Source organism: Cryptomeria japonica, chromosome 6 (assembly GCF_030272615.1).
Source record: "Cryptomeria japonica chromosome 6, Sugi_1.0, whole genome shotgun sequence".
In the NCBI taxonomy this organism is placed as follows: Eukaryota; Viridiplantae; Streptophyta; class Pinopsida; order Cupressales; family Cupressaceae; genus Cryptomeria; species Cryptomeria japonica.
Window position 1 is genome coordinate 484862551 of NC_081410.1, and position 18590 is coordinate 484881140.

Genomic DNA, 18590 nt, shown 5'->3' on the forward strand with positions numbered 1-18590 from the left:
TTATCAAGTGGTTGCATGGTTGCATATTTTTTTCAACACTTAGAATAGATTTGCTTTAAGTAATTTGCTTTGAAGTTGTTAGATGAATGAAGGATAGATAGTTTAGATTGGTGAAATTTTGCTCATGCTTTTGTTGGATGGATGATTTTCATTCAATGTGTAAAGTTAGCCTGAGCTTTTGATGTGAATGCTTAACTTCTACTTTGAGTAATATTGTTCAATTGTTGGTATTATTCATAAGTGTGAAAATCTTAAGCACAACCCTAGAAGATTGCACCTACTTTGCGTAGTTGACCAAGTGTGGCGAAACAAAGTGTCGTTACCAGTTTCACCCAGTCTTTACCGTCTCTTGAGTTCATAGGAATAGCTTAGAAGTAGCATAGAAGTCCTAAACCCTTATCCTTTTTATCCTTTTTTTTTTAAGTCCTAAATTAGAAAATCCAAAAACAAAGAGCAGTTATTGATAAATTTGCCTAAGTCTAGCTTGTGGATGATATCAGTTGTTAAGCGTAAGTCCCCTTTGTATTTCAGCACACACCACCCAAGAAGCTATCCACATAAAGTCACTCGTTCACACATATAGACCTTGGAGTTGCCTTGTGGTCTTTCTCGCAATCTTGGCACAAGTAGTGATTTTGTTCAGGAGAGGATAGAGTATCCTTGGATATTTTATTCTAATGTTTGGTATATGATAAAATGTACACCAACAGTGCCTTGGAATGATGACGCCTTGGTTCAATCATCCATTCCTTGTTCATAATTGTCTTACACACATCCACCTTTATTTTCTATTTTGCTTCATACTCATCCTTTGTTCTTTCTTTCGCATTTGCACTTTGGGGAATTCCAAATGCTTCCACAATTGCATCTTCAGCGAGGTAGGCAAGAGTTACCCTTATGGGAGATCTGATCATCCTGGAAATTGGATCACAATGCCTTGTACACTCCAAAACAAGCTCACTGCACTGTATGGATTGAGGAAACCCAACTGCGTCATATATGCCATTCTTCATGATATTGGCGTATGTAGAAGAAGGAAGCTGGTTCTTCATTCCAAACATTCTTTGCCGCATCCGCTCCATATTCAAGAACTCTATGTTTGTGTCTGTGATTCCCTTCCATCGAGAGGACAATTGGGAATCCAGATAGAATTCCTTTTGAACTATCTTCAACTGCTCTTTCCTCACGTCGATTCTGGATTTAGACATGGTACCTGTATGAAACCCGAAGTCAATATCATAGAAAATTGTCCGAATAAACTATTTTCAGAATTGTATAAGTTCTGATTTTTTATGATTTAAACAAATTTAGGAACTAAAATCAAGAATTTTATCCATATTCATCATGAATTCTGAAAATAGAATGGAAATTCGACAAGAATGGGGTCTAAAACCTTCATAAAATCCTAAGTTTCAGACTTGTATAAGGTCTGATTTCAAAACAAAGTCTGAAGACAATTGTAGTATACTCAGAAAAATGTCAATTTAAGTGTCCGGAAGTATACCGCAAATCTGGAAATGCTTGGAAAAGGGTGTAAAAAGTTCTGATTTTCAATGTCAAATGTCTGATGACACCCTTCCAAAGTCAGCAATGGCTGCCCAAAGTCTGAAGATGTAAAAATCAGTCATTTGGAGAGGTTGCACGTTGCAGCCATGCAAAACACTCACATTCGATAAAATTTACCTTCCCAAAGTCAAAATGGCTAAGTCTGGGCACAAGTAAGGGGCTGGGTTTGAAGATCTAAGTCTGAAGACAAGCTGCAAATGGTGTCTCAGACTTAGACCAGCAATGGTCTACTCAGAAAATGCCTCCAAATTGCTCCCAAAATGACTTTCCAATAAAATCACCTGAGTATGGAATGGCTGGAGATGAAAAGTCAAGTCTGAAAATGTAGCTTCCAGCCAACCATGGAGTCAAAACCACTTCCAGCCAAGGCAAAAAAATCTAATCAAAATGTAGTTGCAGCCTTCAATCAACAATGGCGCCCAACAATATCAAGGAAAATCGCCCAAAGCATGGAGGAATCAATCTCCCAAACAAAATCGTAGCTTCCATTAATGGCGCCACCTCCCAAAAATTGCCAAATGTGGCAAAATGTGCCACCAAAGCTTGCTGCAGCTTCCTCTAATGGCAGCGTCCAGGTCTGATTGGGCAAGCAAACTCTTCAAATTTGCAACTTTAGCTCACAAAATGGTGTCCAATGGACACTTACACAAAATTACCTTGTTGGGAAACCACTAACTTGCCTCCAATCTGCCACTTGACTGTCACAATCAGCACTTATAATATTATTTTAATGCTGGGCAGGCTCTTTTAAACTAGTTTTTGCCTTGTCAATTCACCACACAAGCAATGTGGGATAAAATTTTGCCTTTATATTTGTTTGGGAAAATCGATTTGCCTTAGGAAAATGTTATAATCATTAAATTATCATTGCAAATCATTATATAATTGTTTTTTATTATTAAATAATCATTGCAAATACAAAAACAATTAAATTTGACCCCAATTGCTTTGAACTTTATTCAAACTTCATCAAATTTGGCTAATTGGGGAAAATTGCCCCATGTCTAGATAAAAATCCAGATCAAAATTCATCAACAATCACCTCATTTGCCCGATTTGGGGAAAATCGACCCCCTTAAGAATAAATTCCAGATTAAAAATTATCATAACTTATCAAAAAATGCCATTGGGGGAGAATCGATTCCCATCTGGACACCAAAAATCAAGTCATTTTTCTCACTAAGTCCAAAAATCCACTTTTGGGGAAAATAGATCCCCATCAGATTATCCAGATCAAAATCATCATTAATCACACTTGGGGGAAATTCGCCACCTGTCAGGACAATTGTGCGCATCAAATTCATCAAACTTGCTCAAAAACTAACCGGAGGGAAAATCAACCTTCATCTAGATAGGCAATTTCATCCACATTAAAGTTCATTCTTTAGTCTAGGGAAAAAATGTGGGTCATCAGGATAATTTACAACACTTGGACAAAATTTGGGTTCCCTAGTGGAAAAACGTGGTCCATCAGGACAAAAGTCAAGACAGCTGGGGGAAAATTGCCCTCCATTAGGATTTTGAGTGGGGGAAAATCATGGGTCATCGGAATTTTGCTCAAAATTGGGGGGGAAAAATGCCCCTCATTAGGATTTTTGACCCTTGGACTTCAATTTAATGGATTTCCATCAGGACTTTGATGATTTTCACACTCAAAAACACCTAGACATGTTAAATTTCATCATTACACATTGAGACTTGGCTTAATTTCCAACACTTGGACAAAATTTGGGTTCCCTAGTGGAAAAACGTGGTCCATCAAGACAAAAGTCAAGACAGCTGGGGGAAAATTGCCCTCCATTAGGATTTTGAGTGGGGGAAAATCATGGGTCATCGGAATTTTGCTCAAAATTGGGGGGGGAAAATGCCCCTCATTAGGATTTTTGACCCTTGGACTTCAATTTAATGGATTTCCATCAGGACTTCGATGATTTTCACACTCAAAAACACCTAGACATGTTAAATTTCATCATTACGCATTGAGACTTGGCTAAATTTTATCAAAATTTGAGCGAGAAAATAAGAATTTCATTGGGATAAAGTGCAATTTTTTACTTGAATTATCTCTTAGGAGCAAGAAAATAATCCCTAAAGGACCTCTTGACGCTTGGGCACAAAAATATCATTGACTTGAATACATTTAAAACTCAATCACGCTCAAAAATCCAGACTTAGACAAAATTAGGATCACCTAAACATTTTAACATTTTACTCGCACTTGATCCTATTCAAAACTCAAAAACCCTAATAGCACTTAGGCATGATCATATCAAAACTCAAGACTCGAGCAACTAGAAGCTCAAAATTGCCTCCTAATGCAAAAACCCTAAAGTAACACAACACAGAAAGCAGGAAAGAGAGGGTCCCCGTTTGCAATGAGGCGATGTGTGAAAAGGTCACAACAGGACCCATATAACACTAATTGCTGATTGTTTATTTAAATATTACAATGAATACTATCATGACATTCAAGTTTACCATGGATATCAAAATAATATTATTGTATTTCAAATTTATAATATTTATTGTATCTTTCTCCAACATAAGAACTTAATGGTTGTTTTTAGGCTTCAAATATTTATATATTTATGATTTTTTATACGGTTTTTGTAAAGATGTACCTAGACCATAGCTAGGCCCTCAATTTCACTGTATCAATGTAGTATACCCACATAGTCATGCTTGATTCTGAATCGGCAATTTAGATAATAGGTTGTTTGAAAGTGGTAGCTAGTGTAAAAGATGGTATGTGAATAGAAAAATTGTGCCTTGATGCTAGAAGTTCCTCCTCATCCAAACTAATGGTTGTATCACTAGATGCCTATGTGTTGACGTGTCTAAAGTCGCATCGCTGCAAACTCCATCCGGCCAACGTTGAATAGAATGATCTCGCCGAGTATCCTATCCTCTCTTGAGATAAGGAAATCCCTAATGCTGTTTCTTTGATCAATGGGGACAACCTCAAGGTTTTGATTGTCAGGTCTTGACTGCGAGATAACTCTGTGGTTTGATGTGTTTTGTTGAAAACACAAAGGGGACTTATAGTGAGATGAATAACTTTTGGGTGAGTTCCCTAAAATTTAACAGTCTCGTTATCGGTTGATTTCAGTTGGATTGATACTAATTCAGCTGGACTATGGGTTTTTCTTGGTAAAAAAAGGGGGAAAAAGAGGGATAGGGAAAAGAGAGATATAGAAAATCTGACTAATTAACTAAGATAGCATGTTCAAGAAAAACAGACAGAAACCTCCAAATAACCAGATTTAACACTATCAGCTATTTAAGCACAATGTTTGTAAGAATCTGGTGCGATCTTCAAGGAAAACTAGATTTTCATGCCATTAAACATAAATTCAGAATTTTAACATTCATTCACTAACTGTTTAATAACCGAACTAAGCATATGAGAGGGTTCAGATTAACCATGCAAAGGGAATGACAATCAGTCAGTCCTTAATGGTATGAACAACGAGGATTCTATCAGATGTTTATCCTAAAAATGCTATTGAAAAATAAAAGACATAACAAAATAATTTAAATGGTGAAGAAGGAGACCATGCACTCACAAAGAAATGAAAACAGCCTTAATTTTCCATTAATCTTGTGTAAATTTCGCCAGAGCTTCAGAAACAATCCTTGAACTTCTTACAAAAATAAGGGAAAAGCAGTCCCTTTAAATACATTTCCAAAAATAGATGAATGGCCAAGATCTAAACTAAACAAGTGGCCCAGATTCATCTATACAAAAAGGTACTCATACCCATAAATGGAAGGTAAATATCAACAACCCCTCAAAGGGGAGCAATAACTACCTAAAAAGGGTGATTAAAAACTATCCATAACAACTCAAAAAGTGCACATGCACAGAGTTTAAAGTTTACAGCTGACTTGGCAGTCAAATATGAACTTTTGGCCAAAAAGTGTTTTTTCAAATTTGAAAGAAAAATGCATTTTAAGAAAGCACTTTTTCCTTTCTAGCTGCATATTCCTTTACTAAAAATTCATCTTCGCCATGCAAATACTCTTTCCAAAGGTCTCGACCTGCTGCACGTTCCTCACGAACATACTCTTGAAACCTGATGCAAAGTTGGAATAGCACCGTGAACTGAGGCGTAGGGGGGTGACGTATCTTATATTGCATGCCTTCCAGATGACAATCTACGTGTTTTAAACCATCTTGCCAACTAGACCGATTAACCTCAAAATGCAAAATGTCTGAATGTAATTTACCGGCAAAATTCAGGGCCTCAGTGGAGTAGGCGATCTTATCTGTTCTCAATCTTTCCTCCCAGTCCGGTTGCACTACGTCATCGGACAGATCATTCTTCCAACCGAAAACCATTGATCGGAGGATTATCTTGCCGAGTTCCTCCATGTTCTTCAAAATTTGGTCGCATTTGGCTTGCTCTTTGTCAATGGTTTCTCTTGTCTCCCTCTTCATAGTGATGGTCCAGTACCATTCTTTAAAAATGTTGATGTCATGGGGGTCCAGGATAGCGGGCAATGTAGGAATTTGTGCTTGGGTCCAGAAAAGAGCCCTTACGAGAGGAAGAGTTGTAGCAACCACCTCATGGACATTGAGGCATTCCCGCTTTACCTCGATCAACTTGACCAAAATGGTCTCTCGGTAGTGGGCCATTTCCTTTACCTCTCCAATGATTTGTTCTCCCCTTTCTTTAATGCTTTGCATCCATTCCTTGACGGCCTTGGCGATATCTCATACTCCTTCAAATTCTGTGGTGGTCCTTTGCTGTAGGGGGAATATGGGACTCGGGGGCATTATGCAATGGTCTCAGAAGTTGATCAATGTACCCCACGGCTTGCTCAGCACGAACTCGATACATGTCCTTCTCAGCAGTTATCTCTTCGAGTTGCCTGAGCATGTTTTGCACGGAGTCCTTGAACTCCTCCCTTTCTTGTTCCTTGGTGGCTCGTCCGATTGGGACGGTTGTGATGCTATAATCAGCCAGTATAACTTGATCTGCTGGCTTATCGGCAGGCGGGGTGGCGATATGGAGGGTATGGTTCCTTTGTTCATCTTTGGTCATTCGGGAATAAGCTTTAGGCTTTTTCTTCCCTTTGGACTTGGCTTCGCCTATGCGCGAGAAAATGTCCTCCAAGTCGATGGGTGGCTTGGTGGCTGCCTTTCGCTGAGCTCGAGCAACTAACCAATCTTGAGGTATGGTCTGGGCTGATGCTATGGTTAAGTTCCCACTCTGCTCTTTAATGTTTTCAGCTGGCTCATTACATATTTGTAGCTGCTCTATTACAGGAGTGGAGGAAGTGTCAAGTCCCTTGCTTGCAGCTGAATTCTCTCCTACTTCGGTGAACAACTGTCTGGTATCTTCATGTGATGGTTGTTCTTCAGTTCTTCTAGGCTCGTGGGTCTCATCTGTCCTTTGCTCTCCTTCAATAGTGGAGTCATCCTTGGCAGTACTATGCAGTTGTAATTCATGGTGGCTCCCTTGGGTGGGTTCATGCACCTCAAGCCCTTGAATGGATGGAATTTCTCCTTCCTCCACTTGATTCTCAGGTTCGGCAGACTCAATGACCTTCACCTCTGCATTTAGCATGTCTTGTGCAGGAGGATCATCAGTTCCGAATGCATCAATATCGCTCTGGGAAGGCGGAGCAGGTATATAATCTAGTTCTATTACATCATCAGATGAACTGGGGTCTTTTGATGATGAAGTGACCTCCGGTCTCCTAATAGGGATCTTCTCCCTTCTTTTCCTTTTAGATGTCTGAATCCCTCTGTTGGCTTTAACTTTCTTCCTTTTTTTCAGGCTTTTCAACCTCTTCCTTTGGTGCACTTGAGGTTCCCTCATCTTCAGAGGACTGAGAATCAAGGCTACCCATCATATGATAGGTGAACTGGACTCCCTCATGAATCGGCCGCTCAATCTGCTGGTGCAACCACTGATTAGTGTACCTCCCTGGGGCTGCCATGACTGCCTCAAAATCAGTGATTGGATCTTGTGACCAATCGATGCCTGACAAGAGATGTCTTACTGTCTCAAATTCTCGGACCTGTAAGCAATTTCTAGGATCCGTTAGCTGATCCGGGACCCTACGGTATTCATAGAGTCACATTTGCTGCACACTCAGCCTTGAATATTCGCGCCGTCAGACTTCGTAGTCATCAGAGCAATTCTTCCAATAATCTTCAACTGACTTCTTTGCTCTGTAGTGCCTGCCGTAGGCTCTCTTCGCCAGATTGTCATGATCGAAACATTTCCTTGGGAAATGTTCCTGTAGGCCATAGGAGGCTAGCTCAGCAAAGGATTCTTTGGCATGAGCAGGATTCTTCAGATGGACATCAAGGTTACCTATAATCATAGGGAAGGCGAATCCGGACTGCTTCTTGTCTTTGAGTAAACTGTTCACCGAGTGTGCTTGCCTTGCAACTTCCAGAAGAACTATTTTGTCGGTTGGATATCGTGGAAGTCAGAAAAGAGTGCCCTCAAAGCCAGCTATTCGGATGTAGGAGAATCTTGGGAACTGAATGAACTAGGTGCCATACCTTTGTACCAAAATGGTAGCTTGCTCTGAGAGCCTTATGTGTAGTCCTCCTTGCATCAGCCTGACCAAGCGCATTGTGAAGGCGTCATTGACATGTTCATACTGACCAACTGCATAGGCAGGGCTGATCTTTTCCCTTTGAGCTATGTCCTGATAATGTAATTGTGGATAGCAATCATACACCTTCACCTGATTGGGCCCATTCCCAATTTCACCCTTCATGATTAAACCTGGCAGTGGCTGGTTTCTGGCGAACATATAGACTAGATAGGATGCCATGGTAAAGTACTTTTTCTCCTCAAATTCGACCAACTGGGTATGGATGTTGTCACTTATGATCTGGGCCCATTCGAACTTGGATTTCTCGGCGAAGACCTGCTCTGTAAAGTAAAACATCCACTCTTCAAAGTAGTTAGATTGGGGGAGTCCCATAACCCTGCTGAGCAATGTGACCATATCTCCATGCTCATTGTGAAAGTCACTTCTGGGGGTCTTTTTCCCAATTCTGATGCTTGGAGGTCTTCTCTCCTTGTACCACTCCTCATTTATCAATGTTCTGCATTTGGCAGGGTTCATATCATACGCCACTTGTGCTTCATCGATAGTTGTTGCTATGTGGTTGTTCGGGAAGGGGATGTCAAACACGTCGCCAATGGTTTCAGGAGTGAAGTCAGCGAGGACCATATTCTCAAGGAGCACCAATTTGGTGTTTGGTTGGTAATATCGGGCAACCTCTACTACCAACTCATAATTTTGCACTGACGGGGGAAATCCTGTTGCCTGGGCGATGCCACTTTCCATCATCCGCCTAGGCCTGCCATAGGCGTTTGGGGAGAAAACTCTGTCTCTAAAATCCTGAATATCAATGTGGCCTAGGTCAGTATCACCTACATTTTCCCATATGCTTTGAACTTTTGATTCCCTCAATCCTCCTCTCTGATACTGATATTTCATCTTTTCGACTCTGCGAGGGATGTCTGACTTGGAAGCTCGGGACGTTTCGGCTGCACCAGGTGTCTTTGAGGACTCTACCGCAGATTTAGACATCTATCCTGCACAGTCGGATGCAGCTTACGAGACGAGATAAAGGAAACAAAACGGGATAGATAAAAGGGATACATTAGCACACAAGGATTAATTGAAAACCTAATTTTGAAGAAAGCACGATACTTCAACTAAAGAGCTTGATTAATTTGAACATGAACATTATGAAGCTCTTTGATTAAAAATTTACTTATTCGGCTGCGGTTCAAAGACTTAGGCGATTTCGACTGCTAAATTTACACTTAGACATTTTAAGATCAATTTTCAATATGGATGAGGTTTAAATATTCCCTAAGTCTGAAAATGCATATCTGGTTAACTCCTAGGAACAGACTCTAATTTCAATTGCTTTGCCTAATGCCTTTCAAATGGGAAAAGATGCGGTTTAAGGATTTAATTATTTGATCAATTTTGCACAAACTCATCTATCCAATTTTGCATATATTTTAAACGATTCTAAGAGAGACAAAGCAAACTTATTTGGCGAAATAAATGGTGTCAATCTGGTGTAGGAGCACCTAACCCAAACATACACCAGGAGGTTAAATATCATGCCATGAATCATTTCACTAATATTTGAGTTTATATGATCATTTTAATGTATTTTGAGTCATTTTGTGAAGCATTGTAAGACATTTGCTCAAGATGTGTATTTGAGTCCTAATGTGGTCTAGGAGGTCACATTGTGCAAATATGCCCATGGAAGGGTAAATAGGATGTAAAAGTTTGTTTTGAGTCCATCTAAATGTATTTAAAGTGCACACGCAAAGATTAGGGGTCATATTTATCAAAATGTCAAAATTGTCAATTGTGTCAAAAATGTTGTCAAGCACAAATTGCTTATAAAGTTGCAAACCAAGGATGTAATTGGTCTTGGGTAGCTGTAACTACCATATGGATGTGTGGAGGTTATAAAAACCATCATTTGGTCAAATCCAATGGGTGTGTGTAAGATTGGAGGAAGGAAATGAATAACATTTGAAGTTTTTACACACTCCACATTGTTTTATGAGTATATCAGTCTGATCATTCACGTTTTTCTTTATGAAAAATCATTTGTATCCATTGGAAATTTATTGGATATGATAATGGAATGAGTTAACTTTGTTTTCCCTTTGGTTTCATTTAATTTCAATCAGTTTGAAGCAAGTTGTGCAAGATTTGGTGAAAACTGTCAAAAAACCCTCCAAATTGGGGTTTGTGGAGAGTTTCACTAAAATCTTTTGATTGCACCATTGGAAATTGTTGTAAATTTGGTGTTTGATATAGGGTTGAATTATCTTTCAAATGAATTCAGTTTCAATGTGATTGGTTAAGTATTTCATGAGATATTTGATGCCCTAGGCGGATTGGGAATGCAAATTTCTTGTCTTTTTTGTAACAGTCAAAATGGTCTCGGTGCAGAGACCATAACTCGTAACTCCACCGTTGGATTGTTCTCAATTTTGGATATGGTTTTAGAAACCTAGTTTTCTACAGCCTCACCGAAGCGATCTTTGAAATATGCTCGGGTTTGAAAGTTATTAATAACTGAGTACGGGTATATCAAACTGTCATTAACTGGGACAGCATAATGCATTGTTTTGGTCTTGATTAATGTTCAAAGGGTTATAAAATGATATGATGGATTTGATATTGGATTGGTTGGTTGATATTAATATTGTTTTGGACTGTAGAATGATGATTATGATCAGATTATGCCTCTAATACAAGTGAAGATGTTGTGTTGAGATTGGAACTCCATGTTGATTTGGGGTTCTTGAAGGGTTTTTCATGATGCTCTGCATCACAATCCGCACAATCTGGCCTGCAGGAATGATTTCCTTTGAAATTTGAAAATGCCCCTCTTATGCTCTATGCTTTTGAAAAGACAAATGCACAACTTGCAAATTTGGAATGGGAGGGTTTCTGCAATTTCAAATTTTAACGATTAACTCTATGCCTCTTATTTCGCGCCGAAGTTTGGAGAAGAATGCAGTTTTTTAAGACTTAGACTTAGCAATTTACCTTGGTTGGAATTCGGCGATTTTGACTCCTGTTGCAAGCTCTTACTTTGCAATTTTAGTGGTAAACTTCGGGGTTATTGCAATGCATTCAAACTTTAACTTTTGCGTTTTTCCTCCTCTATGGCGTCTTGGGCGTTTTTTCCTCTCAGCAAACTTCAAACTCCTCCGTTTTACCTATAGCGTTGAAAAAATGTGTTTATGGGGTTTTGAAAACCCTCAAACTTTGCAATTTTGCCAAACTTCGGGATTCTAAACAGGTTTGCAAACTTTAAAAGTTCAACACTCACACCCTTTATGGCGAATTTCGAAGAACGGGGGAGGTTTGCAAATTATGAACTTCGCGATTTTGCCCTATGGCGTGAAACTTGGGCGAAGACCTGCTCCTCTTTCAAACTCTAACCTTGCGATTTACCTTTGGATCGTGATTTTGGAGGTTTGAAGAGCTTTTGCAAGCTTTATACTTTAACATTTACGCCTTTTCTGGCGATTTTCGGAGAATGGGGGGAGTGTTTCATGCAAACTTTAAAATCGCGATCTCCTTTTTGCGTGATGAGAATGGGTTTGTGGTGTTGCAAGGATTATAAACTTTGCGTGAACTTAACCCTACGCGAACTTCGGCGTTTTTGGAGAGTTTGAAAACCTTTTAACTTTTAACACTTACCAAAAGAAAATCGCAATTTTACTTCTAGGCGCGATTTTGGGGTTCGAGGGGTTTATGCAAACTTTGGCGATTTAGATCTTGCAAACTCTTCTCCTTTCCGCGGTTTACCTTATAGCGCGAACTTCGGCATTTGGAGTTTCTTTTTTAACTTTGTCAAAAATCGCGATTTCCTCTTGGAATGTAAATTTCGGAGTTTCTATTGCTTTTTTAAACTTTAACAAAAATAGCGATTTTACCTTTAGGCGCCGAATTTCGGCGATCTTAGCCACTTTGCAAACTTTAAAACTTTTAACACTTCACTCTCTGTTAGCGAAAATCGGGACTTTGGGTGGTTTTGAAAACTTTGAAATTTTCTCTTGCAATTACCCTCCATAGTGCGATTTTCGGCGATTGGGTTGCTTTTGAAAACTTTTCATTTTCTTTCACTTACCCTCCATAATGCGACTTTCGGCGATTGGAGGCTCTTTTTTAACTTTGGCGAAATAGACCATTTTGTAAACTTCTAAAACATTTTGGACTTTTACCTTAGTTGCCGAACTTTGGCATTTCTGGAGGGTTTTGCCAATTTCTAGAAACCTTTGCAATTTACCCTTGATTGGCGAGAATCGGGATTTTCACCCATTTTGCAAACTTTTTTTAAAAACTCTTGTAATTTTCCCCCTTAGTGCGAATTTCGGGATTTTGGGAGGTTTTGTCAACTTTTGACACTTTAACAATTTTTCTCCCCTCTATATCCTTTGGCGAAAATCGGCACTTTGGGTCCTTTTGCGACCTTTAGACGTTTCATCTTTTGGGGGATTTTGCAAGCTTCTGCCATTCCTTACCTAACTTAGGCGATCTTACAAGTTTAAACGATCTCTTGGAATTTTAATGCCCGAGCGTTAAAACTCATCTTGCGAATTCCCCAGGCTTCTGCTCATGACATCATCATTTCCTGGACTGATTACGAGCACGCTCAAAAAAGGACGCAAGACCCCTTGCGCAAAATTCAACAGGGCGAAGGCGAAAAGACCAAAAAGAAAGGGGGACCCTGTCAGCGACAGGGAGCGTGTGCAACGCACAACACTATGTCAATGAACCAATAGTAGATTTTGCATGCTCCATCTTGCTTTTTGGAAAGACCTCAAGAAACAACAATACTTGGTGGATCACATCAACATGAAGACTCTTGCAACTTGTCACATCATGTCCTAACAACTTTGTAAGATGCCATTTGAAAGGATTGGTCTACCCACTACTTTCACTCCCACATAAGTGGAACTTCAGCCAATTTGGATTGGGATTTGGTGTGCAATAAGTCCATACGAAACTCTTGTGGCATGATGAAACATGTGCTGAAATAAAAAATTCCAACCCTAGAAGATTTTATATATAGTAAAAATCAGAAAAACCCCCCTAAACTTAATCCTCAACTTAAAGAGTTAGTTACAAGTGAGGGTTAGGGTCTAGCAAAGTTGACAACATTTTCATAATTTAAATTATTTTTTTTAACCCCAACTTGAGCCCTAAACTTAAAAAAAACAGTTTACGGATTAGGTTTAGTGTCCACCAAAACAATGTAGCATCTTTTAAAAATCTCAACACACCAACCTCTAATTTAGGGTTAGGGTTTATGGGATTATGCATAAGATTTAGGCTTTAATAATTTTAGTAAAAGGTTAAAAAACCCTTTATTTGGCACATTTCAGCTGAAAAATAAGTGAAATGAAGGTTTGAAGGAGAATGTTGAATGCAACTTGTCAAGCCTTAGTTTGATAATCATAGATTGTCTAGTATGTTGTTGGTGTTTGCTTGGTGTTTTTTTTAACAACATTATGTATGCAAAAAATGGTCAAAAATTGAAATTTGAGGGCTATGTAACACAATTCTTGCTGACTTTTTGAAAAACTCACCAAAGATGCATTTTTCAATTACATGCATTCAGAAAGCATATTTCATCAAATCACATTTTTTGTTGGGTAATTCCAAGTTTGATTGGGGGTTGATTGGATTGTGAAAATTTTGTTATGCCTTTCTGACTTGGCATGGTTTGGGGTCTAGGCAAGATGTATATGTGAGAACTCACTTTGTTCACCAATTTTTGCTACTTTGCATAGCACCATACCTTATTTGCATAACCTCTAGTGTAGAATGTAATCTTACACTATTAGATCATAGTGATCTTTTTTTCCTTTCTCAATCAATTGCATAACCTCTAGTGTAGAATGTATTCTTACACTATTAGATCATAGTGATCATATGTTCTTTTCTCAATCAACAAACTCTATATGATGTAGGGTGGGTGACAACTTTTAACCACAATTTCTTAACCATCTTTTAAGACACCCAATTATTTTGTTGCCTCCATCAATAATCAGCCTACAAGCTTATTAGTTGATTTGTACTTGGTGCAAAAGATTCTATTCATTAGTCATTGTTTGTTCTCCTCTTTGGCCAACTTGATCAACACTTTGCACATTGAAATTTCTCCATGCTTTAGAGTTGAGTTTTGTGCTGCGCTTTTTTCTTCGACCTGTGCAACATGTACTCACATCTCCAAATGACCTTTTGGAGACTCATATCTTTGATGACCTACTTGTTCACATTTGCAATTGGTCACTTTGAAGCCAACTCCTTTGTGGTCTTTGTTTCCTTTGCGGCTTGAATACTTCTCTCCATTTGAGCTCCATGTGTGTTAGCATTTTAATTTGTCCTTTTCAAGACAACTCAAATTGCAACAATATGTGTGATAAGACCTTTCAAATTATGAGGGAAAGCTCCTTGAAACCTACCTAAATGTAAACTTAAAGCTATTGACAAAATTTACAAGTATGCACACTATACAAGATTTTAAAATGTTGTTTTTTGCATAAATGTAAATATCTAATTGACTATGTATTTGCCTCAGATGCAAGCACAAAACTATCAACAATCAAGACATGTGAGATTTCATATTCAAGGAGGGTAAACTATCAATCATGAATGATAAACTCAATTGCCTACTTACTAAAGCAAAGACCAATATTTAGTTGCAACATAAATTTGAAAGAAAAACATAGATGAGTGTTGCAACCTAATGAAGGACCTGATGCTGATTTGCACAAGCCAGACGCGAGCGAGATGCTACACCACCAATTGCGACCTCCTGAGGCTACTAAAGATCTCCCGCCGCACAACACCCCACACGACTCAGAAACACACCAGGTTGTTTCTTTCCTTTATGCTGTTTTTTTTTGAAAATTTTCAGTTTGATTTTGAATATTCTTGGAAAGCAACCTATAAATGGATTAACCATGAACTTAATGAACTTCCTCAATTGATAATACTGCCCGATGTCCTGGTTAAACCCGAGAGTGGCCAACTGAAAATTTTCTTTTCAGAATTAAAAAATAAGTCAGCCAAACTTAGAACTATCCTCGCTGCCCTGTTATTGCTGCATGTATTAAGAAATTATCCTAGGGCGGGAACGGATGCATATAGTCCACATTTTGTATAGTCGGTCTCTTCTTGTATATAGTCAGTTTACTATTTTATTTTCTGTTTTAGAGTGGTTTGCTTTTTGTTTCTGGCTTAGATTTCCTGTTTTCTGTTTTAGTTTAGTTTGCTTTCTGTAGTGTAGGTGTCCTTTCGGAAGGGGTTGTCTCCCTATCGTTTTTGGAGGGTTATGTTTGCTTTTCCCAGCATTGGTGTGCGAAGTCAAGAAGTTTTTTCCAGCTCATTTCTTGGATGCTGAATTTGGTAGAGCGCCTAATTGACGGTTGCCCCCGTAGTCTACTCATTTGGTTTAAGGCCTAGTCATTTAAAAAATTTAGTTGCTTACTACGTCTTGTTGCCAACATTGCGATCACTGCACATTTAAACACTTAATATCGCTTAGGTCTGTTGTTTTATCAAAGGGAAGTCTTTGCAAGTGAAAATCTGAAGCTCTGTTTCAGCGACTACTATAACGCTCAATCCCACGTAAGCTTCACTGCTTACCAGCCAAAGTGAAAAATAAAAAAGAAAAGAAATTGAAAAGCAAAAGAAAACCAAATTGAATGGCTTCGGGAGTGCAGACACCTCTGTTGGTATTCAAAAAGAAAAATCTACCGGAAACAGAGCAATCTCTGCAAGCTTACAGGCGGTAACCTCGTCAGGGCTATAGACGCTCGCTGGCAGCGAGGCAATATCCAGGTTGCTTTTGAAGTTAGATTCGCCCTACATAGCTTGCCATAACTGAACAATGATATTTTAGCTTTCTTCAAGCTAGAATGAACTTCACTGCACACACTTGATTTTCAAGGTTGGTGACTCTATTTGCAACCTCATTTTTATTTTGAATCTATCTTTTGTCATTTGGGTTGTTTTGTGGGGTACATACTTGAGATTCTGGGGTTCGATCCAGATAGTCATCCTTGAAATGTTCAAGAACATTTCCTAGCCGAGTCGCCATTTGTTGTGCTGTGCACAACACACCCCTCTTTGCAGGGGACCCCCAATTTTGTCTATCTTCTTGCAAGAGAGAAAGAGACATTCAAAAGAACATAATGCGCTGAGTTTCAGGTTAAAGAAAACGTGTTTAATAACAAAGTCGGTCATTTAAAGAAAAACCTAATGAAAGTTCGCTCAAAACACATGAATTGCCCGAAAAATCAAGGGGCGTTTTAATGTCTCCCCATGCCAAGCAAGTTAAAATCGCACCTTTGGGCTATATGGCCCGAATTTCATTTTTTGTGAAATGGTAGTTGAAGAACAAATCGTGCACGAGCCCTCATTTGGCCGAGTTTAGGAAGGATGTGTTAAATCGCGAGGTACAATCAAAATCGCCCATTTGGAGGAAAACATCCGAAGTTTCATAAGGTAAAACAAAAATCGCGCTGGTAAGGTCAAACTCTCGAAATCGCTTTCACATTGTTTTAAAACTTGAAAAAATCCAATGCTAGAAAGAAATCGTGCAAATCATTCGAGACTGTCGAATTGCATAGAAAGCCCAGAATTGTGCGAGTAGGATAAAATGTGCGAAGTTTAAAACAAATCACATCCCGTGTGAAAATCGCACAAAAAGACCAGAAAGCCCAAGTTTAACATCAGGGTGAAAGGCGATTAGAAAGAAGTCGCACATTTTGGCCAAAGTGGCCGATGTTTTTTTACAAAAAGGTTTGAAATTAGATGCCAAAAAGTATAAATCGCTCATCTTAATTAAGAGGCCCAAAAATTTAGAGTTTGGCAAAAGATCTATTTTTTTTGTGAGAGGCCAAAGTCTCACATTTAGTTGAAAATGGCCGAATTTTAACCAAGGGGTATCTTAGGCATTAAATGTTGAGACATGGACCAGCTAGGACTCGAACCTAGGACCTTCCATACGCTGCTGGAGTGCTCTACCACTGAGCTACTGGCCCCTCTTGAACCAGTCTATCGTCGGTCCAGGTGGCTTATTTCCAACACCGACACCCCCCCTTAAGCCACACCTCTCGTGTGCTTGGGGCTCCTAGCCTCGACCTGGCTCTGATACCATGTTAGACATTGACCAGCTAGGACTCGAACCTAGGACCTTCCATACGCTATTGGAGTGCTCTACCACTGAGCTACTGGCCCCTCTTGGACGAGTCCATCGTCGGTCCGGGTGTTGCTTATTTCCAACACCAACATTAAAGAGTAAGGCGTTTAAGCTTAGTGAGAAGGCTTTGAGTGTAAGATAAAGTTCGCTCATTTAATTTGAAATGGGCGATTTTTATTACAATGGGAGAGATCTAAAACTTGAAATAGAAAATTCGCACAGAAGGACTAAATTGCTAGACCAAAATCGCACAAAACCTTTAAAATCTCCGAAATTCATAAAAGCAAAATTATTAAAACAAAATCGCTCTCTCTAAGACAAGTCTCACAAAGTGCAAATTCGCCCGAAGTTGGGGGGGAGGGATTATATCTTTTTAAAGAGAAAATTAAAGTCGCCATTCAAACCTTCAAACCCTAATTTCTCAATGGACGTTTGAAAGTTAAACATTTTTGTTAAATTAATTTATTTAATTTTTCAAAAATGGTTAGTTCAAAGTGAAATTGATTGTTTGCAGATTGATGACAACCTAAAGCGAAAATTAAAGACTTGATCGTGATTAAAGCTAGAAGCGAAGAACGCAGTGCAGAGGATAAAATGGAACACGGGGAAGCGCGCCACCGCTTAATCGGAGTTGGAGTCCACCCTCAAGACCGAAGACGAAGAAACAAGTGTATGCATTCTCTGAAATGCACAGCTAGAAGAAATTCCAGAAAATCAGTTTTTAAAACTGAAATACTTTATTGTACATGACTGCTTGTGTGCCTGTTAAGGTGTATTTTGTACACGACCAAACACAGAATAAAATACTTAAAGGTACCTTATCCTCTCTTGAATAAAGCTTCTGAATGCTGAAGATATTGCAGAAGGATCAATCGGAGAAGCTTCAAGGTTCTTGTTATGTAGGATCTCTACTCGCGGATAAGCTCTTTGTGGTATGATGTGATTTGCTGGAATCACAAGGGGACTTACACTTGATGACTAAACGTCTGATTTGCTTTGAATATTGCTGGAACACGAAATTTCACTAGCCTAGATTTTTTGAAAAAAAAGAAAAAAAGGATGAGGGCGAGGAAAGGATCTAATTCTGACACTAAGAATGTAGGAGCAATGAATGATCTTTGATGAAATTCTAACTAAGTCTTGTTTTGACATCCCAGGACCATCTCCACAAGATTAGTGCAATCTTCGGAGGAAAGCTTTATGATGTTCAGATCATCGCTACATGCATAGACACCATCAGGCTGATGCATATCAATGAAGAAGCGACAATTGAAGT

The 18590-nt window shown here is 39.0% G+C and overlaps 1 protein-coding gene across 2 annotated transcripts in view; it reads left to right on the forward strand.

Moving 5' to 3' along the window:
* Window positions 1–18590, forward strand: part of LOC131052775 (uncharacterized) — a 163672-nt gene that overhangs the window by 112831 nt on the left and 32251 nt on the right. The window contains exon 3 of one of the 2 annotated variants that reach the window (XM_059207449.1): window positions 14687–14982. The exons of the other annotated variant lie outside the window; for it this stretch is intronic. Coding sequence (XP_059063432.1) covers window positions 14687–14746 — 60 coding nt within the window. The 3' untranslated portion in view covers window positions 14747–14982. The remainder of the gene's footprint in view (window positions 1–14686; window positions 14983–18590) is intronic. 2 annotated transcript variants of the gene reach the window in all.